The sequence below is a fragment of the Cetorhinus maximus genome, chromosome 2 (assembly GCF_964194155.1).
Source record: "Cetorhinus maximus chromosome 2, sCetMax3.hap1.1, whole genome shotgun sequence".
Taxonomy (NCBI): Eukaryota; Metazoa; Chordata; class Chondrichthyes; order Lamniformes; family Cetorhinidae; genus Cetorhinus; species Cetorhinus maximus.
In genome coordinates, this window is record NC_135880.1 from 221,376,403 (window position 1) to 221,403,443 (window position 27,041).

A 27,041-nucleotide genomic window follows, 5' to 3' on the forward strand; every position below is an offset into this window, starting at 1 on the left:
GTTACTCATGTTCCAAATGGAGAAACATCAAAGGTGGAGTGTCACCGCAGCAGTACCCTACTTAATCCTCGCTGATATTTAGTTTTAAAGGAATGCAGATCATGCCCGTTTCTCAGCCCTAAGATATTCCAAAATGCTTCACATCCAATTTTTAAGTGCAGTCATTGTTGTAACGTATGCAAACATTGCAGCCAATTTGCACACAGCAAAGTTCACAGAGATCAATAACACAAGTGCACAAGTCAAAAAATCTGGAACTGCACTGACCTCATGGAAGGAAATTGACCTGAAATGTTAACTCCGTTTTGGTCTCTGTTGATGCTGCAAGACCTGAGTATTTTTCAAGAATGAGATCTTTAACATCCCACCGAACAGGCAGACTGGACTACATGTGACACCTCCGTCAGCGTTGCACTAGCTCAGCACTGCCCTGAACTGTCAGCCTCAATTATCTGAAGCCTTAGGGGCATGAATCTGTGACCAGCTGATTCAGAGGTTACCTCCTCGGGCCTTTGTACAAAAATCTCATGGTGCTATTTCAAAGTGCATCGGGTAATTATCCCCAGTGCCCTGGACAATATTTAATCTTCTATCAATAAGCTAAGAACAGATTATTCGCTCGCTATCTCATGGCTGTTTGTGGGACCTTGTGCACAAATAATATTTCCTCCGTTGCAACAGTGATTATGCTTCAAACGGATCATTGACTTCATTGGCTGTTTGAGTCTCCTGAGGCATTACAGAACGCAAGTTATTTAATTATTTCCCATCTCATAAGCAAGCTGCTCAAAGTTGCCAAACGATGTTTCACCCACATGGGTCTAGTCAGTACCATCTGGCAGCCACACAGGACTTGCTCCACTTTGCATGTGCTAACATCCACGTGAGAAGCACCAGAGACAGACACCATCTCTGTCTTCAGATACAGATGGTTGGATCCTACCTCTCCAATGTAGTTCCATTGGAAAAAATTGGGAGCCCAAAACAAGTTTCTGTGCAGTGACTATTGTGTTGGATCTGGCTGCACAGGACACCTTAAATCATAAAATGATGAGGCCATTCAGCCCATTGTGCCTGTGGTGGCTTCTTGAAAGTGCCATCTAATTATTCCCATTCTCCTGCCCTGACTCCAAAGCCTGGCAAATGTTTTCCCCTACGTGTATTTACCCAATTCCCTTTTGAAAGGGATTATAATCTGCTTTCACTGCCCTTTCAGGCCATACATTCCAGGTCACAACTAACTAGGTAAAATACATTCACCTTCTTGCACCTCTGGCTCTTTTACCAACCACCTTCAATCTGTCTCCTTTGCCAGTGGAAAAGGTATTTCCCTTATTTACTTTATTAAAACCCTTTCATGTTTTTGAACATCTCTATCAAATCTCCCCTTAACCTTCTCTGCTCTAAGCAGCTCCTCCATCCTCTCCGTGTAACTGAAATCACTCATCCCTGGTACCACTCTGGTAAATCTCCTCTGCACCCTCTCTAAGGCCTTGGCATTCTTTAAATATTTTAAAGCTTTCCAACAGTCCTTGTGTATTGAATTGACTTAACTGCAAGGCTATGAGAACCAGGAAGATGTAGCAGACTGGGACTCTTTTACCAAGGAAGAGGAGAGCAGGTCAAGGTCCTTAAGATTATGTCTACCCTATCAAACCCTTTCATAGGGATGACGTTTCCACCTACCAGAACCAGGGGCCACAAACATAAAAGATTGGCACTCATAAATCCAACGGAAAATTCCGGAGAAAATTTTTTATCCAAATGGAGGTTAGAATGTGGAACCTTACAGTAGTTGAGAAAAATAGCATGGCTGCATTTAGTGACAATCTAGATAAACTGATGGGGAAAAATAGAATAATCTGATAGGGTTAGATGAGGAAGGGTGGGAGGAGGCTCATGTGGAGCATATAAACACTGGCATGGGCTGAATAGCCTGTTTCATTGCTCTAAGTGCTATGTAAATATTTTATTCACTGCCCCTCAGTCGCTAACCGCCATGTCCTTTTTAACAGGTTTAATTATGGTATCTCAGCCACCACATATTTTATCTGTAAGTCAAGAAAAGATTACAGACCATGTGCAGCACCGAGGATAGGGCAGATTTGCATCCGTTCTCAAAGGAGAACATCTACTGGACAACTTATTCCCTCCCTTAGATCAGCACGACCATTTTTTTTATTTTGACTTGGCCATTTGCTGCACTCTGGTAACAAAACGACATTTTATCAGCTCCAGCCAGCTGTGATACACACTAGGCTGTCTGAAGAGAGAAGACCACAATAAAAAGCCCATCTGAAAGTGCACTATCTGCTACTCCTGCCTCGGGGGGGAGGGGGTGGGGGGGTGGGGGTGGAGAAAGAGAGAGATTGGGTGCCAGGGGAGAGGGTGCAGGAAGGAACACATAAAACAACTCGCATTTTTAACACCACCTGCAACATGATAAAATGTTCCAAGATGCTTCACAGGAGCGTTAAAGAAAATTTGACGCTGAGCCACAGAAGGAGCCATCAAAGCAGATGAGCAAAAGGGAGCATCTTACAGGAGGAGAGGTGGAGAGGTTTAGGGAGGGAATGCCAGAGGTTAGGGCCAAGGCAACTGAAGGCACGACCACCAATGGAGCAGTGATTAAAAATCGGGGATGTGCAAGGGGGCAGAATTGGAGAAGCATAGAGATCTGAAGGCTGTGGGATGGAGGTGGTTATAAATAGGGAGGGGCGACGCTATAGATGGGCTTGAAGACGAGGATGAGGGCTTTGAAATCAAAGTGCTACTTAACAGGAGCTAGTATAGGTCAGCAAGCACAGGGGTGAAGGGTGAACGGGACTCAGTGAGAGTTAGAGTACAGGGAAGAAGAGTGGATGCACTTAAACTTGTGGGATGGAAGATGGGAGGCCGGTCAGGAGTGCATTTGATTGGTCAAGTCTAGAGGTAACAAAGGAACAGATGAGGATTCAGCAGATGAGCTGAGGCAGGGATAGAGTTGGACAGCGCTAGGTGGGTGGAAGTCGCAGTTTTACTGATGGTGCAGATAGGTGCTCAGAAAGAACAAGACAGATGTCTAACAATGGGACAAAACCCCATGTCAATTACAGAATTAAGCTTTCCACCACTGTACACCTACTGTCCAGTTAGCACATTCAAAAAATCATTTACAATGAGAAGAGTTATCAGATGTTTCAACACTCAGATAGTTTGCCACGTAAATCTTATAATCCACTCCGTAGGGTGGAATGTTAGGGCCCCGTGGCGCTGGGGGTGAAGCCGGGAAATACAGGAAGCCATTCAAAACTCCATCGATTCACCGGGACTGGAAGATCCCACCGGCAGGAGGTCCCTCAAAATTCCGCCCACGGTATTTACAGCACCGAAACAGGCCACTCGGGCTAAGTGGTTCATGCCAATGTTTATGATCCATATGGGCCTCCACCCACCCCCATCATCAAACTCCATCAACATTTCCTTCTATTCCTTTGTCCCTCATGTACATACCTAGCTTCCCCGTAAACGTATCAATGCCAGTCACCTCAACCACTGCTTATGGCAGTGACTTTCACATTCTATCTTGGTAAGGACACTCCTCCTGAAATTAATTTAACAGTGACGGTCTTGTATTTACGAACTCCTAGTTCCAGCCTCCCCCACAGACGAAAATATCCTCTCTACATTTGCCCTATCAAACCCTTTCATAATTTGGAATTCATTTATCAGGCCTCTCCGAGCCCCTTTCTACGGAAGAGTCCCACAGTCTGCTCAACCTTTCATGTTACATTTCGTTCCTGACATTACCCTCGAGATAATAAAGCACAAAGTGCACTCAGGATTACTGTAGCTAGCCCTTACTATCCCACCTTCAAATGTCTTCATTCTTCTGCTAAAGAGTTCAGTAGTGAAAAGGGAATTTGAGGGCTAAGTAGAAGAGGCACAGCGATACTGCAGGCGACAAATGGGGAGTGGGCATTGAGCTGTTTTGCGGAGGATGCTAAGATGCGAGATGTAGCTCTTTAAAAAAACCGAAAGTAGCTGCAAAGAGGAAGATGGGGCTGGATGGGACAAGGCCGATGGTCAGGTGGCCATGGCAACCTGCTAAGGGAGACTGAACTCCACCCCAATTATTCAAAATGTTGCAGCACATTCAACGTGTGGGAGGAGCTTACCTTAGAGCAAAGAGTTATCATTCCCTTTTCACATTAGTGTTGGAGAAGGCAAGACCCTGTTGTTTTGTCTCTCAAGGTGCCAAGGTGCTACGGGACTGGAGTCTGAAAGTTTTTGCACCAATAGTTTAAGAGAAAGCAGAGGTTTTCGTCCAGAATGTCAGAATTCCCAGCTTTACAATGTGCATGGCAGTCAATGTGATGATGCAATCACGTCCCCAAATTAAAACCACCTTAGATGGAGGTAAAGTTTAGGAAAACAGCATGGGAGCAAATTTAAAAGAAATGCACAGTCTTTTGTTCCACACGGTTGGTTGTTGAGAGGGTCTCACACTGTGCAGCTGCTTGTCTGATGTAATTGCAGTGTTGAAAGAAAATGGACAAAATGTTCAATAAAAGTTCATTACTTCGCTGGAGAATGGGGTATTTACAATTTCTGGAGGGCAACTGAGTTCTTAAGTGGTGCTCAACTCTTTTTAAGACACTAACCTCACTAGAAGGAATTGGTTTGCTTTTTAATGAAAGGACACTGTCGCTATCCTCCGAGATCTCTGTGTTCCTCCAAAGTTCTGGCCTCTTGAGTATCCCCAAATTTCATTGCTCCACCATTGGTGGCCATGCCTTCAACTGCTTTGGTCCTAAGCTCTGGAATTCCCTCCCTAAATCTCTCTACCCTGTTCTCTCCTTCTTTAAGATGCTCTTTAAAACCTATCTCTTTGACCAAGCTCTTGGTTACGGGTCCTAATATCTGCTTATGGGTGTCAGCCTTGGTTCAGTATTCTCACCTTTGAGTTAGAAGTTTGCGAGTTCAAATCCCAATCCAGGGCTCGAGCACAAAAATTGAGGCTGACACTCCATTGCAGTACTGAAGGATTGCTGCACTGTCAGAGGTGCTGGCTTTTAGATGAGAAACTGAGGCCCTGCCTGGCCTTTCAGATGGACATACAAGATCATCAGAGGGGTTTTCCCTCTGCCACTGGTAGTCAAAGAGGAAGGTCATCCAGAAATCAACTGTTATTCTGCTGAAAATAATCTAGGCAATCTTCAAGTGTCATAACCTCGGAACTAGTGAGGAACTAGAAACTTGCTCTCTCTCTCAAACCCTGCTTGACCTGCTGAGTACACCTGAAAAAAGGCAAACACCAACTAGTGGACTGTAGAAGCCATCGCAGCTGCTAAACTGAATCTCAAGTTTCAACCCCTTCACTCTGGAAAGTAGGAAATCAAGTAATGGCCTCGCAATGAAATCGCACAGAGACTTATTTGAAATCTCACCTTTAAGTATTTTTCTCTCTTTATCTGCCTTTTATCCTTTGTATCTGTATTTTAGTTAATAACTTTATCATTTTTACTTAAGTAACTTTCAACAGTAATTTTGTAATAAACTAACCTTTATCTTGTTTAAGACTTGTTTTTTTTTTAAAGCTGAACCACTCAAATTAAAAGGGGGCTACACACACACACATACAAAGCACCTTTTACACGGTTGTGACTATAGTATTAGGGTGGTCAGGACTGTAAGGGTTAATGTGGGACTGGGGAAACAGTACCGCCCACATTATGTAGTAGTAAGTCACGTGGGAGTAGTACAGTGTGGTAGTGAGTTTGGTAAAGTCAACGTGAAGATAGCGCCTAGTCAGGCCTGTATCTAATATACAGGTGTATAGTTATGTGTTATTAACAACAGCTATCGTTCAACCATACTCGCCTCCAGACCTCTTCAGGAGGTGACATACGACCTTACAACAATGGCTGTACGTGTTTGTGGAATCTTGCTGTGTGCAAACCTGTTACCGTTCTTCCTACGTTACAACAGTAACTACATTTCAAAAAGTACTTCATTGGCTGTAAGTGCTTGGGGATGTCCGGCGATCATGAAAAGCGCTATATAAATGCAAATTCTTCTTTTGTGGTCTGTCAAACTTTATTTGATAACACTTCTTTAGAGCACTTTGGAGATTTTACAACATTAAAAGAATTATATAAATAGAAGTTGTTGCTGGTCATGGGAAAGAGTTTGATGAGCAAACACATGATGCAGTTTATGTTGTTAGGATGTGACCACATCTCCTATTCTAGGTTTATCAAGTGCCCTTTTCTGAATGTCTTCAACTACATCAGTACAAACCTGGTGTTTTCACTAACATAACCAATTGGGTATTACATTGTTTCCAGTGCTAATAGTCAGAAAGGGCAAGGGGGAAGGGAACGCTGAAGCAAAGAGCTTGGGGCTGAAATTGGACATGGACCGGGAGGCAAATTAGGTGAATTCGCATAGGCCTGTCTCTCTACAACACTAACATTAACTGTTCTACTGAAGTTAACAGACCGAAATGTAGGCCTAAATATGCCCTCCAATGTCCAACATCACCCTGCGTGTGTTTATGTAACTTAACGGAATTTCAATGTAACTGCCAAGTCTGAATTGCTAATGAGATCACTCCCATATATTCAGAGAACAAGATATAAATTAGGTTGTGACTCGTATACCACACAATTCAGTTTTTACCACCACTATCCAATTTATTCATCCTCAATTCTTTGTGCAGTATACCAATTCGCTTACAAGGTAGCAATCAGTACCTACAGGGTGATGCAAACCAACCATTTTAAATCATCCCATTTAAGTCAATTATTCTGGTAAAATAGCAAAGATTCCACATAGAAAAGCAGTGACTGTAGATTAAAACCGACAGCATCAATTCCTGTGCACTTGATGGCATCATATGGAGAATATTACATTGAAAAGGGCCCTACTCCAAGGGCCAAAGACAATGATGCTTTTTCACGTTATCAAGATTGAAAAGGGCACGAGAGACGATGACTTAACTCAAGTGGTAATGGTCAAATGTCACCAAGAATTGGGTTTCGAAAGTCTGTAGATTGGAAGAGAGAGGGAAGACAGAGGAAATAGAGTCCCAATTTTGAGGTCCGGGGGTGGGGGGTGGAAAGAGAGGTGCGGGGAAATGATTTGAAGTAGGAGAGAACACCCATTGGTCACTTCAATGCAGCAAATATATAGGGAGGAGGGGACAGGTGCTGAAAGACATATTTAAAATTTAAGTGGATCAATGACCATCGCCGCATTGATAAAATAGTGAAAGAGAGAAACAGAGAAAAGTTGCACTACAGAGAACTTTCCTTTGGTGTGTTGTGCAAGCGTTATCAAAGGTAAAAAGAATAGCAGAGAAGTTGAGGTAAATCAAGCAATTGTTGGAAAGCTTGGACCCCATCGACTAAAGGAGTTACATATCCTCAAGCTGCTGGTAAAAGAAGGCCTTCGGGTAGGAACCAAAATGAGGGTCTTATTTTCAACATCCCAAGCATATGGGTCTTGTGTCTTATATCCACTGAACATTTAAGTTGGTGACGCAACGTAATGGCTGCTTTTATTTCCATCCTTCTGGAATATTCTATCTAGATATGACAAACAATGAGAGAGGAGACCCTGGAGTTTAATTGCTGCAGCACACTTGTTCTCATTAGGGTGGGAGGGAGGGGAGAATCCTCGAGGGTCCACACATCGGTAGGTTCATGCTGGAGGGCAAGAATGATGTGCTTCGATCTGATATCAAGTAAACCAGGTTTGGAAGCTCCCCAACCTCACTCAGCATATCATCGCCTTCTGGAGAATGACATGCTCTGCCTCACCCTGCAGAGATGAATCAGCCAAGAGAGGAACTTTCACCTTGAGCCTCCTATCAAAAGAGCACAAGCTCATCAAGGGCAAAAACAGGGAGCGAGGTGGGGAAACAATTGGAAGTTCCATCATGCTCTGCACAAATAGGGTCTGTCCAGGGGTCAAGAGTGAATTAGCTGAGATTGCATTAATTGTTTCCATTTTAACTGAAACATTAAATTTCTATTGAGCTAATTGCCACTTTAATCGCAATCAGCATTTCAGATGGGACTTGGTTCAGCGTTCAGTTGTTGGTTTGCTTCTTTGTTTCCAAGCAGCTTAAGCAGCAGAATGTCTCTCTTATGCAAATAAGTAATAAAATATATGAAGTCTGACGTCACATCATGCAGCCATTAACTTACTTGTTCCATATACAAGAACCCTCTTGCAATACAAGATAGCAATCAGGTAATTTCCTACTGATTGTGCTCCTGGTCTAGTCTGAACCCAAGGTTTTTGTTAAACAAATAAAAACAGAAAATGTTAGAAAACCTCAGCAGGTCTGGCAGCATCTGTGGAGAGAAAAACAGATTTGACGTTTCGAGTCTGTATAACTCCTCTTCAGAGCTGTTGGACTCATACAGATTCGAAACGTCAACTCTGTCCCTCTCTCCACAGATGCTGCCAGACCTGCTGAGATTTTCCAGCATTTTCTGTTTTTATTTCAGATTTCCAGCATCCGCAGTATTTTGCATTTATCTTGTTAAACAGGCAAGTGAGGAGGCAGTGACATAGTGGTATTGTCACTGGACTGGTAATCCAGAGACTCCAGCTAATGCTCCAGGGACCCAGGGTAATGCTCTGCAGGGAAGATGGAAGACAAAGAGGAAATGGGGTCCCAATTTTGGGCTCCGGGTTCAAATTCCATCACGGAAGATGGTGGAATTTGCTAGACTGGGTCTGCGGCAGGTGATGTGTGCGCCAAAATGAGGGAAAAACATACTTGACCTTATCCTGACTAACCCGCCTGCCGCCAATGCAACTGTCCACAACAGTTCTGGTAGGAGTGACCACCACACAGTCCTTGTGGAGATGAAGTCCCGTCTTCACATTGAGGATACTCTTTGTGTTGTGTGGCACTACCACCATGCTAAATGGGTTAGAGTTCAAACAGATCTAGCAGGTCAAAACGGGGCATCCATGAGATGCTGTGAGCCATCAGCAGCAGCAGAATTGTACTCGAACACAATCTGTAACCTTGTGACCCAGCATATCCCCCACTCTACCATTACCATCAAGTCAGGGATTCAACCCTGGCTCAATGGAGAGTGCAGGAGGCCATGCCAGGAGCAGCACCAGGCATATCTAAAAATGAGGTGTCAACCTAGTGAAGCTACAAGACAGAGCTACCTGCGTGCCAAACAGCATAAGCAGCAAACGATAGACAAAGCCAAGCAATTCCACAACCAACGGATCAGATCTAAGCTCTGTAGTCCTGCCACATCCAGTCGTGAATGGTGGTGGACAATTAAACAACTCACTGGAGGAGGAGGCTCCACAAATATCCCCATCCTCAATTGTGGAGGAGCCCAGCACGTCAGTGCAAATGATGAGGCTGAAGCATCTGCGACAATCTTCAGCCAAAAGTGCCGAGTGGATGATCCATCTCGGCCTCCTCCAGAGGTCCCCAGCATCACAGATGTCAGTCTTCATCCAATGTGATTCACTGCATGTGATATCAAGCAACAGCTGAAGGCACTGGATACTTCAAAGGCTACGGGCCCTGACAATATTCCAGCAATAGTAATGAAGACTTGTGCTCCAGAACTTGCCGCACCCCTAGCCAAGCTGTTCCAGTACAGCTACAACACTGGCACCTACCCAGCAACATGGAAAACTGCCCAGATATGTCCTGTACACAAAAAACAGGACAAATCCAACCCGGCCAATTACCACCCCATCAGTCTACTCTCCATCATCAGTAAAATGATGGATGGAGTTATCAACAGTTCTATCAAGCGGCACTTGCTTCGCAATACCCTGCTCATTGATGCTCAGTTTGGGTTCCGCCATAATCGCTCAGCTTCTGACCTCATTACAGCCTTGGTTCAAACATGGACAAAAGAGCTGAGGTGAGGTGAGAGTGACTGTCCTTGACATCAGGGCAGCATTTGACTGAGTGTGGCCTCAGAGTGGCCTAGGAAGCTGGCGTTAATGGGAATCAGAGGGAAAACTCTCCACTGGTTGGAGTCATACCTAGCACAAAGGAAGATGGTTGTGGTTGTTGGAGGTCAATCATCTCAGTTCCAGGACATCACTGCAGGAGTTCCTCAGGATAGTGTCCTCAGCCCAACCATCTTCAGCTGCTTCATCAATGACCTTCCCTCTACCATCAGGTCAGAAGTGGGGATGTTCACTGATGATTGCACAATGTTCAGCACCATTCACAACTCCTCAGATACTGAAGCAGTCCATGTCCAAATGCAGCAAGACCTAGGCAATATCCAGGCTTGGGCTGACAAGTGGCAAGTAATGTTCGCGCCACACAAGTGTCAGACAATGACCATCTCCAATAAGAGAGAATCCAACCATTGCCCCTTTACGTTCAATGGCATTACCATCACTGAATCCCCCACTATCAACATCCTGGGGGTTACCATTGACCAGAAACTGAACCTGATTAGCCATATAAATACTGTGGCTACAAGAGCAGGTCAGAGGCTTGGAATCCTGTGGTGAGTAACTCACTTCCTGACTCCCCAAAGCCTGTCCTCCATCGACAAGGCACAAGTCAGGAGTGTGATGGAATACTCCCCACTTGTCTGGATGAGTGCAGCTCAAACAACACAAGAAGCTTGACACCTTCCAGGACAAAGCAGTCCGCTTGATTGGCACCCAATCCACAAACATTCATTCCCTCCAACACCGACGCATAGTGGCATCAGTGTGTACCATCTACAAGATGCATTGCAGGAACTCATCAAGGCTCCTTAGACAGCACCTCCCAAACCCATGACCGCTACCATCTAGAAGCATAAAGGGCAGCAGATACATGGGAACACCAGCACCTGGAAGTTCCCCTCCAAGCCACTCACCATCCTGACTTGGAAATATATCACTGTTCCTTCACTGCCACTGGGTCGAAATCTTGGAACTCCCTCCCTAACAGCACGGTGGGTGTACCTACACCACATGAACTGCAGCGATTCAAGGAGGCAGCTCACCACCACCTTCTCAAGGGCAATTAAGGATGGGCAATAAACGCTGGCTTAGCCAGCAATACATCGCATGAATGAACAAGCAAAATGGCTACAAGTGGTTTCTCTCTTCAGTAATGATTTTTTTTTTAAAAATTTGTTCATGGCACATGAACATCGCTGGCTAGGCCAGCATTTATTGCCCATCCCTTGTTCAGAGGACTTTTAAAGAGCCAATCACATTGATGTGGTTATGGAGTCATGTGTAGGCCAGACCAGGTAAGAACGGCAGATTTCCTCCCCTAAAGGACATTAGTGAACCAGAACAGATGGGTTTTTACAACAATCAACAATGGTTTCAACAATCAACAATGGTTTCATGGTCATCATCAGATGTTTAATTCCAGATTTTTTATTGAATTAAAATTCCACCATCTGCTGTGGTGGGATTTGAACCTGGGTCCCCAGAGCATTAACCTGGGTCTCTGGATTACTAGTCCAGTGACAATACCACTATGCCACCATTTCCCCCATGGAAGACAGCAGAGGTCTAAAATTAAGCTTTTTGAAGCATCATCACCGCTGTAATGTAGGAGCTGCAGCAGCCAATTTGAGCGCAGCAAAGAGTTAAATGATTAGATCATCTGTTCTTAGGTGTTGGCTTAGAGCTAAATATTGGTCAGATAGAGGGAAACTCCATCTGGGGCTCTTCGAAATAATATCAAGAGATCGTTTTCTGCCCACCTGATGGGGGCCTTGGTTTATCTGACTGTCTCACCTGAAAGATGGCATCTCCAACACTACAATACTCCCTCGCTACTCTTCTGGGAGTGTCAACCTAGATTCTGTGCTCAAGGCTCTACAGTCAGACTTGAACCTACAATCTTCGGACTCAAGAGGCGAGAGAGTGACACCCACTGAGACACGGCTGACACCCAGTAATCAAAGACTCCTACAGAGGCAAAATACTGTGGATGTTGAAAATCTGAAATAAGAATAGAAAATGCTAGAAATAATAGGTCAGACAGCGTTTGTGGAGAGAGAAACCTGAAAGCGGGAGGGGTGTATTTTAAGACAACAGAAGATGCAAGTCACCTTTATTGAGAAACCTTTTTTTTTGCAGTTTTACCTTTCAGCATAAAGTAAATGGTTCTTTGACTCATTAACTGAAGTTTATCCAAAGGCTCCTAGCTTTTTCTTTTAGGTCAGCTTTCTTTGGAATGCCTCACCTCATCATTAATCTCTCATGTCAACCCCTAGCCTTGTGTTAGCTGAGTGCTAAGTGATCGCGCCCCCCTCTTCGCTTTGGTGGTGTGCTGTTTTGCGAGACTCGCTCCTTCCGCGGAGGATCCTCGATTACAAAGGGAGAGCCGTCTTTAACGGGAGCTGCTGCCCTATTCTGATCCTGTGGGACAGGAGGCAGCCGGTGGATAGGAACTCCGTACCTGTGTGTGACCTGAGATGGCGTTTCAGTGCTGTGTGGCTGGGGAAAGTTCGGTCGCATTCGCTGCAGATGTAAGTGCGGACTCCAGCGTGCACCTCCATGTGTTGCTGCAACGCGATCTGTGTCTGGAACCGTTTCCCACAGAGCAAGCAGAAGACTGCCATGTCAGTACCTGTCAAGCAATGCAAAAAACACAAAGGCTTTGGTTAAAATAATTTTTTTAAAAAACAATAGGTCCAATTTCACTGGTTAAGTAACAGTGAATTGCCATTACTGATGCTCAAACTGGTCATCGAGTTCAGCGGAGACAATAAGCTTGCGAGTTATGAATTTCCAGAACAGGCTGGCCAATTTACATTGCATCTCACACACCCCCACCAACAGAGGCTGTCCCCTACAAACAGTATCACACCTTAGCCTTCTCATGGTTTTTTTTAAGAACTTGCTCAATTTGCACATTAATTGCCCATTAAACTTGGTGATTTACATCGTTAAGCAGTGAAAGAAAGGACTTGCATTTAGATGGCACCTTTCACAGGATGTCCTGAAATGCTTCGCAGCGAAAGAACCTTTGAAGTCTGGCTGCTGTTGTAATGAGAGACGCGTGTTTAAGGCGACTAAAAATGCAGGTCACCTGTACCGAGCTGAGTTTTTGTTTTACAGTTTAACCTTTCAGCATAGATACAGGTGAAACTCTTTGGAAAAGCCTCAGTTAACGTGGGAAAAAAGTCTATTGGGTCACCCTTTTATTGATTTTCGCTAGACAAGAATTAGGATTTTTTATTAAATGATATAACAGAATATTTCAGCTTCTGTATTTTGTGAAATAAATAGTCCCTTTAATCCTCTCCTTCCCAAAGTGCAATGACAGAGTACAGCTCAGAGGCCACTGAAACAGCCAATCTTCATAACTAAGCCTAGACAGGATACTGGCAAGCTATTTGACCATGGCAGCAAATACAGAAAAACTAACCCAGTTATCACCAAATACAGGCAGGAATCAGTAGGTGGTGATCAGGAGCTGGCATCATTAGCTAGTGATTACGTAGAGTTTACATCACAGGAACAGGCCATTTGCTTCAACAGGTCTACACTGGTGTCTGTGCTCCACATGAGCTTTTATCCACTCCATCACTATATCCTTCTATTTCTTTAAGCTAATTTATGCTATTTGTCTGAATTACTCTTTATGGCAGGGAGTTCCACATTCTCACCACTCTCTGGATAAAGAAATTTCTTCTGAATCCCCTAATGCATTTATTAGTGATTTATATTTAGGGTCCCTACATCTCTACGTCTCTACATCTACACCCTTTATACCCTTTATAGTCTTAAAGGCCTCTAACAGGTCAACCCTCAGTGTTCTCTTTGCTAAAGGAAATAGCCCCTCTTCACTCTTTCCTGATGCGTATAATCTCGCTGTTGTGTTATCAGTCTAGTAAATCTTTTTTGTATCCTCTTCAGTGCCTCTATATACTTGTTATTATAAGGAGAGCAGAACCAATCCCAGTACTCCAAAAACAATAAGGAGTTGAGATCAGAGATAGCATTAGGATCAGCAACCCTGGCTGATACCTCCTCTTCATGCCGCAGTAACAGAGGTACCCTTGCTGTTACCTCAGCCTCAGTCAGGGTGGAGATCTCGTGCCCCTGTGAGTAGTGCCCCCGTCTCTGCGCCAGAAGCTCAGGGTTCAAGCCCCTCTCCAGAACTTGTTGGCCACGGAAAGAATGTTCATAACGTGGTTCAACAGATTGATAGCCTGCTAATCCTTCCAACACTTCTCCACTATTCCCCAAAGAGAGAAAAAAATGAGAGAAGAAGATATGAAATAAACAAAGCTTCTGCACCCAAGGACTGAACCTGGGATCTTTCCTGCCTCTTAACAACTCTGTCCCACATAGAGCAGTGCAATCATCACCTGAACCACTAGGGGGAGTGGAATTGAAATTGAAGAAGTTTGCAGAAATAACAAAAATATATCCCAACTGATTAAAACCTTACAACACTTGTCTGAAATGTATTCCACCCTTGCTGCATCTCATTGCTTCTGCATTTTATAGGTGGACTAAAGTGGGCACTGGGGTGACTGAATTAGTTGATATTTTCAAGGGCCTGTGGGAAAGAAAACCAAAAATGGGCAAGATTGTTCTGTAACAGCGTCTGTACACTAACTGGACGGGTGCACAATAAGTAGCTGGAACTCTGGGGGTGCCAGTCCTGTGATGAGCCTCAATGCTCCAGCTCTCTCTTGTTAAAGGGACATGTTCGTCACATGACAAACTGTCCGGCAAAGTACTCTCCGCTTTCACGTTCCCACACAACACTCCAAAGCAGAACCGACTGATGGACACTCCATCTCCAGCCTCCATCCTCTTTCTGTGTGGTGCAAATTCTATCCTTCTCTATTTTACTTATTTGACAAAATACAGAAGCTAGAATAGTCTGTTTTATCATTCAACATTAAATTTCCAGCTAACTCCCAGCATCGATAGCTCGTCAGGGGCGGGGTGGAGGGGAGAGAGTTCCAGGTTCTCACTAGCCTGTATGTGAAGACATGTTTCCTGATGTCACTCCCGAATGGTCCGGCTCTAAGTTTATGGTGATTCTGCCCTTGTTGTAAACTTTCCCATCAGAGAAAATAGGTTCTATACCTCCTACCAATTCCTCTAACCATCTTAAACACATCAGTTAGCTCTTTTAAACTCAAGGGAATACAAGCCTAGTCTGTGCAACCTACGAACAAACGAACATACCAAATAGGAGCAGGAGTAGGCCATTCAGCCCCTCGAGCCTGTTCCGCCATTCAATAAGATCATGGCTCATCTGTTTGTGTTTCGAGTTCTACATTCCCATCTACCCCCGATAACCTTTGATTCCCTAGCCTAACAAGGATCTATCTACCTCTGCCTTAAAAATATTCAATGACTCTGAATCCACTGCCTTCTGAGGCAGAGTTCCAAAGTTGCACAACCTTCAGAAAAAATTTCTCCTCATCTGTGTCCTAAAATGGCGGCCCCTAATTTTAAAACCGTGCCCCCTAGTTCTGCACTCACCCACAAGAGGAAACATCCTTTCCACATCCACCTTGTCAATAGCATTCAGGATCTTGTAGACTTCAATCAAATCACCCCTCACTCTTCTAAACTCCAGTGGAAACAAGCCCAGTCTGCCCAACCTTTCCTCATAAGACAACCCACTCATTCCAGGTATCAGTCTAGTAAACCTCCTTTGAACAGCCTCCAACGCATTTACATTCTTCCTCAAATAAAACCAAAACTGCACAGAGTATTCGAAATGCGGTCTCACCAATGCCCTGTCCCCAATTTAACCCTTTCAGCCCCATTGTATCATGAGATTTAGGCATCAAGGGTTATGGAATGAAGGTGGGTAGATGGATATAAAAAGCAGATTTGCCATGGTCTAATTGAATGGTGCATCAGACTTGATGGGTCAAATGGTCCACTCCTGTTCCTATGTCATTGTTCCAGCTTTAAATATGTAGTTCCTTTGAGGAATTTATCCTCAACTCATCAATGTTTGAATCAATGGACACATTCTGCAAAAAGAATTTCAGTTAAAAAGCTGTCTTTGTAGCGAAATGTCATTTGCTCTTTAAAAGGAAGGGATTGCTACATGTACACATTGTGAATGGTCAGTGTTTACCCAGCATTGACCAGTGCAACTGGAGTGTTTTGTCGTTCGAAGTGAAGGGAACAGTATAATAGGGCCAAGGCAGAGTGGAGCTCACGTTTTTGGGACATTGCACAAGTCAAAGCATAACACCAGCATAACACAAAATGGTCTCCTCCTGTGCTGTGGCCATTTTAGGATTCCATTCCAAGTGCGAGTTTGACCTTAAGCACGAGTTTCCTACAGGAGTCAAACCACCAGTGATGCAAGCGGCCCCAAGGTGTAGAGACCAGCAAAACTGTTCACCAACTCTGAGGGATATCTTCAAATATATCTTAAAAGAACTTATTTTCAAGAAGGGGCACTGCAAGGCATATGCCGCAGTCATTTAGGAGAATATGTTAAGAGTCCATCAAATCTCTACAATTGAACCCTCCTGGCATTATTTTCCCCTAATATCTGGGAAATATGAGAATTTTTATCCCATTGTTAAGTTTAACACAGTTTTCCAATTTAATCAATGCCTCGTTTTATATAAAGAACATAGCCAACCCACAGTGTTTTATTAATGCTGATTCTTGGGAAGGTTGTTTGGATGTTAGTGAAAGATTTGCTTTAAAAGGAGGGGTTTTTTTTTCCCTCTCCATCTTTAAAAAGATTCGATCAGGATTAAACAGAATCCTTTCATAAGCAATTCTTTCTATTATAGTCTATTGGAAGGGTCAAAGGTCACACCACTGTTTATTGAAAAACAGTGGGAACTTTACAATGCTTACCCTCCTCCCCTTTCCCAGGAAAGTCCCATATTTTCTACACACTTGGAACATTCATATCTCACCGGGGGAGGGGGTGAGGGGTTAAACTTTGCACTAAACTCCCAACATGCAAAAAAAATAAAACATTTTCCCTGTTTTGTAATTCAGAATCAGCCTTTGGTGTTTCAAAGGGAATTCTCAGCCCTTTCTTGTGAGATTCTAAGCATTATCGTCATCTTCTATGCTATCATTTCAGGCAATGAACAACCTTCTCGCTTTGCAAAACACATCAATTTCCATTCGACGAACTAGGCCTCAAACAAGGTATCCCCTTAAACAAATCGGCCTTTAAAAAAAAAGAGAGATGGCACCATAATGATTACCGCACAGGGGAGAGGCCATTCAACCTCTTGTGCTGTGCCAACTCTCTAAGAGCTACTCAGCTAGTCCCACACCTCCGCCTTTCCCCGTAGCCCTGCCAACTTTTTCTCTTCAGGTAATCAACTAATTCCCTTGCTCAAGGTATCATTTTCGTAGCAAAGTCACAGAATAATCCTGAAGATTGAATTTGTTGCGGGCTTGCTTTGGTCCCCGAGATGTTTCGCATGTTGCAGGCAACTTGTACCATTTTCCAAGCCTCTTTGGAACATGAGTACTCTATGTCCTTGTTCTGCAGGGATATTTAATAACGTACAAAACAATAATAAATCAGCAAGAGGAGTGAAGAAGGTCCCTTGAATCAACTTTGGAAGATTTAATGAACCACAGAATAAGGACTCATTAAAGCAGACTGGGTGACTATGCTGTAGTGTTACTAAACCATTATAGTGACTCGGCATTAAGCTCTGCTGAAATTCCAACTAAGCCTTTGTGTTTTCCAGTGAATACATGGACTCTCAGAGGTACCTAACCCCCCCACCACCACCACCACCACCCCCCCACCCCACCCCCCAAAACCAGTCGCACGCAGTAATCCCACGAGGTATGTGGCCCTCTTGTCCATAACTTTCAAAATGACAGCAGGGCCAGGTGAAAGGTCAGGAGAGCCGAGGCCCTAAGCACCTCAGCCAGCTGCAGCTGTGAGGCCTACAACATTAGGCTGCCAGCCCAGTATAAATCCGCAGTAAACAGCACCCACTGTGGGGGGGTGGGGGGGGAAAACAATAGCGTCTAGCAGGGGTGTGGGGAGAACAAAGCTTTGAGACCAAGGCCTGGGGCCGTGACAAATCCTCCCAACAACTGCTGGACTCTCATTTGTGAAACTAATTGGCCTCAGCTATCAGGCTGGCCCAGCTACGGTGCAGACAAGCACCGATGGTTTTGCTGTCAGGAACACAGGTTCGAAACAACTCTGTCACCTAATGTAAGATTCCGCAAATCTAATCGCTGTTTGATGGTTCTAGCTAGGATACAACAGTTTTTAAATACAGGCCTGGTACAAATGATCTAATTCCAGCCAGAATGCACCTAGAATTCACCAAAGATCCAGCTCTAATTTAAGGACTTGTTTAAAAAAAAAGATAATGTGGTTTGGTAACCTCATGAAAAGCCACCAAGTGCTCATTATCAAATTAAGAGCCTCGCACCTCTGAAGTGAAAACGTTTGGGAGAACCATCAGGAAATACTGAACCGAATGAGGCTCTTTTCTCTAGAAAAGAAAGACTGAGTGAGTGGCATAATAGAGGCCTTTAAAATTATGAACAGAGTAGACTTTGAGAAGATGTTTCTACTCATGGTGGGGGTGGGGAGGCAAAAAAAAAAAGAGTCCAAAAGCAGGAGTCATAAATATAAGATAGTTACTACAAAATCCAATAGGGAACTCAGCAGAAACTTATTTAGTCAGAGAATGGTGAGTGTGTGGAACTGGCTACCACATGGACTGTTAGGGGTGAATAGCGTAGATGCACTTAAGGGGAAGTTAGATTACTGCAGGGAAGAAAGGAAAGAAGGATATGTTGATGGGGTTAGATGAAGTGAAGTGGAAGAAGCTTATGTGGGGTATAAACATCGGCACCGACCTTTTGTGCCAAACGACTTGCTTCTGTGTTGTATATTCTATGAAATTTGGGTTTCAGAGAGACGTGTTCAGGATTATTCCAGTTATGGGGTAAGAGGAGTAAGGCAGAGAAAATCTGCAGAAAGGGGAGAATAGACCCACCTACGATAACTATATGACAGACACACAAAGCCCGAAAGAGATCCACCTCCTTAAAGCGGATTGCAAATTATTCCGAACGGGGAGTGGTTTTTATTGTTGGCAATTAGATTAAGATGGGGAAAGCAGCACCTTTAAAGAGGCCATCACTCATTTCCACGGTAACCATCACATTAGAGAAAGGGAATCTCCGAGGGGTCCTTCCTGTACTGTACTGTGGACAAAGGCTAAAACCACTGCCATTAATTTTGCAGAATGTGGCGGGGCAAATTAAAATCTAAAAGGATCCAGCCGCATAGATAGAGACCAAGATGGAGGGCAAGAGAGGTCAAGCTTGTGGAATTGAAGTCTTTACAACAGTGGGGGGTTTAAGAATAGTCCCATTACAGTGTGCCCCCCCCACCACCACCACACATCACCCACCCCCCCACCACTTTTAGCTCAAGGCAGTGAACAATTAAGAATACAGTACACGCCAACACCAGGCTTTCACAAGTAGAATTAAAGCACCAGTAATCTTTTTTGTCCTTTTAGCCGATAGAAAAATAAACCCCTACCCCTACCCCAAAAAAAATGGAATCTCCTTTCAATGCAAGTGTTGAGAAATTCTTTCACACCTGCTTTAGAAGCATTATTCAACCAAGTAAAGGGCTTCAATTGTAACTTGTGCCCTTCTATGCTCCAATCACTGAAAGCTTGCTGGTTTTATGTGGGCACTGTGCATGCTACAACGTGTTTCTTCAATCTTGCATTAAGCAGGCGGCTAGCTCCAGCGTGAGTTTTAAAGCTGGTTAACTGAGTCCGTGAATTAACCCTGGGGGGAGGTTAAGAACGTGGGTGTTGAAACTGGACTGAATGCTACTCAACATCGCGGTTGATAAATTCATCGTTTGGTCTGGGCTGACCTATCAATATCGACAAGACACAAATTTTAATCTCCGCTCTCCGCTGAGTTAGCCATTGGCATGTTATTTTTTTTTCCCTATTATTAAAGATGCTGGATTGGCAGAAAGGGCAAAAAACACTAATCAACCAGAATATATAGTGTCTCTAAGTCCCTAAGTGAACATGTGCTCGTGCAAGATTAGATCAGAACTGAATTCAGCAGTAATAAAAACAGAAAATGCTGGAAACACTCAACAGGTTGGGCAGCAGCTGTGGAGAGAGAAACAGAGTTAAGGTTTCAAGTTGTTGACCCTGAAATATTCACTGTTTATCTCCACAGACGCTGCCTGACCTGCTGAATGTGCCCAGCACTTTTTTTGTTTTCAGATTTTCAGCATCTGCAGCATTTTACTTTTGAATTCAGCAGTGATGCCCCCGACAGCCTGTCAACACCAAAATCTTGATACTCCGATTGTGATATTGATGGCAACACATTAAAATAATGGTTTACTGCAAGTATCACAATCTAAACGTGCGAACTTACAGTAAAGGGAAGATCACAAACACAGCTTGGAGAGGGTACTCCTGGAACCATGCTCTGGAATGACTGTCCACCCAGAGTGCTGCACTTTTAAACATATTCAAACAGTAAAGGCTGGCAATGCTGCAGCAATAATTTAAATTTATATATCGCCTTCAGAACCCAAAATGTCCCTCACAGAAGATCAGCGAGAAACTGAAAGTGTCAATGAGCTTCCTGTTAGGAAGGGTAACCATGGGGAGGCGGTGCACAGTGGTATTGTCACTGGACTAATATTCCAGAGACCAAGGGTAATGCTCTGGGGACCCGGGTTCGAATCCCTCCCCGGCAGATGGTGAAATTTGAATTCAATAAAAATCTGGAATTAAAAGTCTGATGACCATGAAACCATTGTCAATTGTAAAAGCCCATCTGGTTCTCGAGTATCCTTAAAGGAAGGAAATCTGCTGTCCTTACCTGGTCTGGCCTACATGCGACTCCAGACCCGCAGGAGTGTGGTTGACCCTTGAATGCCTTCTGAACAAGGGCAATTAGGGATGGGCAATAAATGCTGGCCTCGCCAGCGACGCCCACATCCCATGAATGAATAAATTTTAAAAACAACTAGAAGCTTGGTTAAGGAGGTAACTTTTAAGGAGGGTCTTAAAAGGAGATAGGAGGCATTGTGAGGGAATTCCAGAACGTGGGGTCTGGGCATGGGCACCAAAGGTGGGGAAAACAGAGTGGGGGGTGCACAAGAGGCCAGAGTTGGAGGAAACCAGAGTTCTCAGGGGGGTAAGGAGGGGAGAGGCTGTGAATGGTATTTGGACATGAGGAGGAGAATTTTAAATTGGTGATGTTAGGGACTAGGAGCTAATTTAAGACAGGTCAGTCCTGCAGATGGGTCAGGAAGCCTGACACAAGAAACTGGACACACAAAGTCAATGCCAAATCAATGAGTTCATGTTTTTATTACTAACAAGGATAAGTTCGCTCATTACTGGAAGCCTAAGGAATTCTTCCAAGTAACGATAGAAATACCTTCCAAGAAGAAAAAAATCCAACCAGAAATAGGCAGCACAAGCGGTATTATTGGGAATTCTCAAAAAAAAACATGGTTTGTTTTTGAAAGGAATCCTGAAGGTTCTCTAGTTAAGATGAGATCTTCATGGTAACATGCCTTTATTGAAAGGATAATCCAATCCTGAGGTGGTACTCTCTTCAAAATAGAGTCACAATGGAATAATTCCCTCCGTGAGACGGGATGCAGATGTCAAGGCTCCCTTGTTGAAATGGAGTCGGAGTGGAGAGATTCCCTAATTGAAATAGTGGACAGGATTGTCCTTAATTTGCACAAAGTGCTATAGTGGGCAGGGAAAAGGACTTTTTACCTGCAGGCTGTAATGGTGGGTTCTCTCATCGTATCATCCCAATCCCGCCCCATTAATCGTGCATTCCTGGAAAACACGCTGTTTCGCTGGTGGGCAGCCTCTGATTCACCCACCACCCCGACACCTCGCTGCTTCCTCACGCCTCGCACCAAATTTAAAGTGCGGCCGTGCGCACACCTCTCAATGCTTCCAACCCAGGACTGCTGCACAGAGGACAGGATCCTGAAGGGCAAGAAGACTGCAGCCCCCGATTCAGTGATGCATCCCTGCTACGTCTTCTGGACACTGCTGGAGCCCTCCGCAATGTCCTCTACCCCCACTCTGGCTGCAGGAGGTCCAGTGTTATCACTCTGGCTTGGTAGGCAATGGCAGTGTTGGTCAGTGCCAATGCTGCGCACAAAAGATTTGCGATCCAGTGCAGAAAGAGGATGAATGATCTCATCTGTGCCGCCAGTGTAAGGCAACCATCTCATCACTCTAAACTCACACACACATCACACATTCACTGGCATCTCACTCACTGACAGCTCAAGGGACATCACCACTCACACTCTCACACACATACTCACATCTCCATCTGGCCTCATCTCCTCTGGAGGCCGCCTCCTCAGCCCTCACCCTCTTGAGGCCATTCGCACAGAACCAGTGTCCCTGCACACACCCTGGGATACCCCCCTTGCCCAGTAATGCCGTAGCCCTGTGACCTCTTCCCTTGCCTGAGGCCACTTCTCCCCCTTCCCCAAGCGAGTCATAACCCTGCAGTCATTGAACAGCTGTAAGTAGAGACCTGCCCAGGAGCCGCCCCTTAAGGTAAAGTGGTGCTGTCTGCAAAGCCTGGTGCTGATGGCCGCAAGTGCTGCCCGAAGCAAGGTAGGCAAACAGGCCTCAAAGTCCCGAGTGAAGTGCAGCTCGCCAGGCGCACATCACTTTTGTTCAGTTGTGAAGGTGCCCGGATGATCCAGCGTCGGGGGTGGAGGGGAGGTAATTCTGTCTGGGTTTATAACGAGATGCAGATTTACTACAATGAAGTTCCCAATGAGCAGACTGTTGTAAGGTGGTTTCACGATGTTATGAACCCAATTTTTGGCCTTCCCGCCATGTTGTCCGCTCACCCACCATGACGCCCGACACCAGCAGGTATGGAAAACACCACCCAGTACCCTAATAGCGAGACACACTTTGGGCGACTGGACCTCCTGCGCTATATCCCTGTTGATAATTATTTTTTTGTTTCTGTACATTGCTTTTAGTGATGATGGCTGGGAGGCATAATTGTGGCTGGCATCAGGAGAAAGCTGATTGACACTGGAGTGTTTCAGTGATGGTATCATTTCAACAAAGCAACATTAAAAATTGAGGAAACATACTGGCAGCTTCCCTTGAAAACTAAGTTCCCCAAGAAAAATCAGCCAAGCTCACTGTTAAGTATTCACACTCTGCAAAAGTGTTCAACTGGAAAGATCAGAACTTTCTGGTTTCTGAGCAGGAGGCACCCACTAAGAAACAGAGATTTTATTTCAAACAGCGTTGGCCTAAATGGATGTCAGAGCTACTCAGGCGGATATTTCAAAATCGCTGACAGCCAGCATGAGATGATCTCACAATCGATCAAGGAATCGGAATTGGCGCTTGGAGATTGAAAAAGGGCAGCCAATTTGTAACCGGTCAGAGGGGGCCCCCATCTTTAATATATTTAAGATCCATCTTCCCCCAACACCAAGCAGAGAGCAGAAATTAGCATTTGACAATTAAGCATAATATTCAGTAACATCCCAGATTGGGTCAATATCACAAGGAGGAAGAGGAAAGAGAAAATAAATGGAAAAGATAAGGAAACCGGGGAAAAGAAAAACTGAATGGAGAGTGAGCAGAACAAATAGAGAGAGAGAGAGAGAGAGAGAGAGAGGGGAAGAAATAAAGAAAGGGGAGAGATTGAAAGAGAAAGAAATGAAAGGCTATAAGGGAACAAGTGAAAGAATGAAAGAGAGGGCAAAGAAAACAAGGAGGAGAGGGGGAGGGGATTGAAAAGTTAACCTTCTTACTGTTCGCCATCTTACAAATCCAATTTAATCAGAAAAACTCTTGTACAGTGGTCTGGGCAAAAAAGGATAATTAGTAAGCAGAGAGCTACTTCACTGCTTCATTGACATTCCGGCAGGGTTAGTACGTCGCATTTCAAATGCAGTCTGATGAAGTCTACAAAATCAAACCATTTGTTACTCACATTGAAGTGTGCTCCGGTGACTTGCAATTAAAATGGAATTAGTGTCCAGATTGTGCCCTGGGAAATTCATACCAAAAATAAAATTGGTAAATAAGGCCATCTTAAATATTAAGAGGACACTTTTGGCCAATGTCACAATTTCTTCCTGCTCAGGGAAGGGAATGTTCAAAACAAAATACTTTTAGTCCGAATCACTGGGTATCGAATTGATCGCAGGCTACCTGAAACGTGATTTAGAAAAAGCAGGAATCACAGATGGTGCAATTTGTCGGTGTTTTAACCCATTCCCTGACCCTCTGCACCCACCAGCAGAACTGTGAGATGCATTACATCACTCAGAAACCAGTAAAGCGTGTATAGAAAATAAACCATATACTTCCCACCTTATTATCCACAGTTTTGTTTCACACTTGTAGGCGGGTTTTTGTTTTCCCTCACTGAATCAGGATCATCAACTCTGGATGTCATGTAACATCGATAACATTCTCATCACCAAGTCAGAATGTTATGGGTTCAGGACCCACTCCAGGACTTGAGCACAAAAATCAAGGCTAACACTCTAGTGCAGAACTGAGGGAATGCTGCAATGTCAGAGGCGTTGTTCCTTGGATGATATGTTAAACCAAGGCTGCGTCTGCCCTCTTAGGTGGATGTAAAAGATCCCATGACATTACTGAGAAGACAAACAGGGGAGCTGTCCCCAGGGTCTTGGCCAATATTTACCCCTCAAACGAACATTACAAAAATTGGCCATTATCACGTTGCTGTTTGTGGGAGTGGACGGGTGTAAACTGGCTGCAGAGTTTCCAACTTTACAATGATGACTACACTTCAAAAAGTACTGCCTTGGCTGTAAAGAGCTGTGGGTTGACCCATGGTTGCGAAAGGTGTTATCAAAATGCGGGTCTTTTTCTTTCACATGGACAAATGTAAATCTATTTCCAAGTATCCCCATCACACCAAGTGCGCATAATAAGATGGTAATATAGTCAATCGCCACTCCTACTTCCTCAGATATAACTGACTGAAGGCGGAGAAGCCTTTCAGAATTTCACTCTCTCCCAATTTTCTTGCTGGAACACAAGCTCAGAGCCAAGTTCAAGAGGCTACTCTATGTACAATCCTTTATGCCCGCAAGCTGTGAGACCACAGAGGACCATCATAGTCAACACCAAAACTAGTCCTCACCTGCCATGAGTGAACTTTCCAACATGAGTCAATGTATAATGATGAAGAATCCTGAGGGAGCCAAGGTTCACAACCTTAACCACGAGAGCTATGCAGGGACCAGAGAGGGAATGTGGGATCTTTCTGATCTGTACGGCAATTTTATAGTGGCTGCTGCTCTCTCTCTCTCTCTCTCTCTCTCTCTCTCTCCCACCCTCCATGCAAAATGTTTTCCAATTGTTCATACCATTCCAATAATGTGCCTCAGTGCCTGTTTCAATGTCAAACTCTCCAATTATCATAGAACCACAATACCTCGAAGCAGACTTGAGCAAGAGTGAGCTCAGCATCAAAACTGCACTTCAATTTTACAAAACTGGAGATGGGAAAATAATAGTTTATACAACACAGAAGGGCAACACAACCCAGTGACTCAGGGTAAACATAAGTGACTCACTCTTTGGCCATGTTAAGTTATGAAACAAGCAATGCTTAAGTACTTGCTCTTCAGTAAACATTTATATAGTGCCCTCTAATAAAGCAAAATGTTCCATAAGTTATCAAAAGGATAGGTAATAAATACCCACATTTCAAGAATGAATATCAAAAAAAATAGCTGGGGCAGAGAGTGGATGAAAGAGTTCCTTTTTTAAAATCTGTTCAATCTCAGAGCATCTGGTCACCATTACCAATTCTGACATCAGAATTTACAAGTGATTGCTTTGATTTACTGTTCCAAATGTTTACCTATTTTGCATGCAATGTGGTTTCACTGCCTGTTCTGAAATGTTCTGTTGCACTGGGCACAAGATGAATGTTGGAAAATATATTCAAGTTTTACCACTCTTTGTATTGGCAGATCCACAAAAAGGATACATTGGCTTACACAGGGCTTGTGTGGGTGTACCAGTCAGCTGACTTATTCTTACCACCATCCACAAAGCAGGACAATGCCAAAGCACCCCACCTAAATGATCTATGGTTTAGTTCTACTCCCTTGTTTCAACCCCTCTGTCCTTTCCCTACGCAGACTCTATGGCTTCGTCTTATGGAGTGACTGTTTCCACCTCTTGACTCCAACAACAATTGACAGAAACTTCACAGTCAAATAAAACTTCTCCCCCTTTCTTAATTCATCCTTTTACGGACAGTCAGTCCCCATAGTCAAGGGCTAGAGGAGCAAAACCACAGTATTATATGTATATTCTACTGAATAATTGTTTCAGTTGTCTGCATTTTAGGAAGTTTAAGGGCACACAACTGTTCTAATACTGAACTGAGCAACAACTAAATGATACATCATCAAAAAAAAACAAGAAAGGTTAGGTTCAAAATTGATAAATCACTGGCTGGGCCTCAGCAGGAGTAGCATGTCCAATTCTGGGCACCACGCTTTAGTAAGGATGTCAAGACCTTGAAAACGATGCAGAGGAGGAGTTACTAGAATGATACTTGTGTTGGCTACAGAAACTGGAATTGTTCAGCTTAGAGCAGAGGAAGGGAAGATTCTGTAAAAGGTGTTCAAAAATCATTAGGGTTTTGAAAATAAGGCTACTGATTTTCATCATTACACCATTAGCATCCATGCCCTCAGTTTCCTTGACCCCTTGTTCTGGAATTAATTTGTAAACCTCTTCACCTCTCTACCTCTTCCTCCACCTTTCAGACCCTCCCCAAAAATCTACCTCACTGACCAATATTTTGGTCACCTCTTCTAATACCCCATATCTCTGACAAAATTTGTCTGATAACACTCCTGTGAAGCACCTTGGGATGTCTGACTATGTTAAAGGCGCCATATAGGTGCAGGCAATCGTTGAAGAGGCATTTCAACCTACCCAGCCATAGACGCTGCTTGCTATTTTATGAACAGAACTCAGATGAGACAAGTTTCCAGG

At 44.1% G+C, this 27,041-nt stretch overlaps 1 protein-coding gene across 4 annotated transcripts in view; it reads right to left on the reverse strand.

Annotated features, from left to right (window-relative positions):
• zbtb16a (zinc finger and BTB domain containing 16a) overlaps nucleotides 1-27,041 on the reverse strand; it is a 249,716-nt gene that overhangs the window by 20,137 nt on the left and 202,538 nt on the right. For all 4 annotated transcript variants that reach the window (XM_078533015.1, XM_078533017.1, XM_078533014.1 and 1 more), the window contains exon 5: nucleotides 12,416-12,586. In XM_078533015.1, coding sequence (XP_078389141.1) covers nucleotides 12,416-12,586 — 171 coding nt within the window. The remainder of the gene's footprint in view (nucleotides 1-12,415; nucleotides 12,587-27,041) is intronic.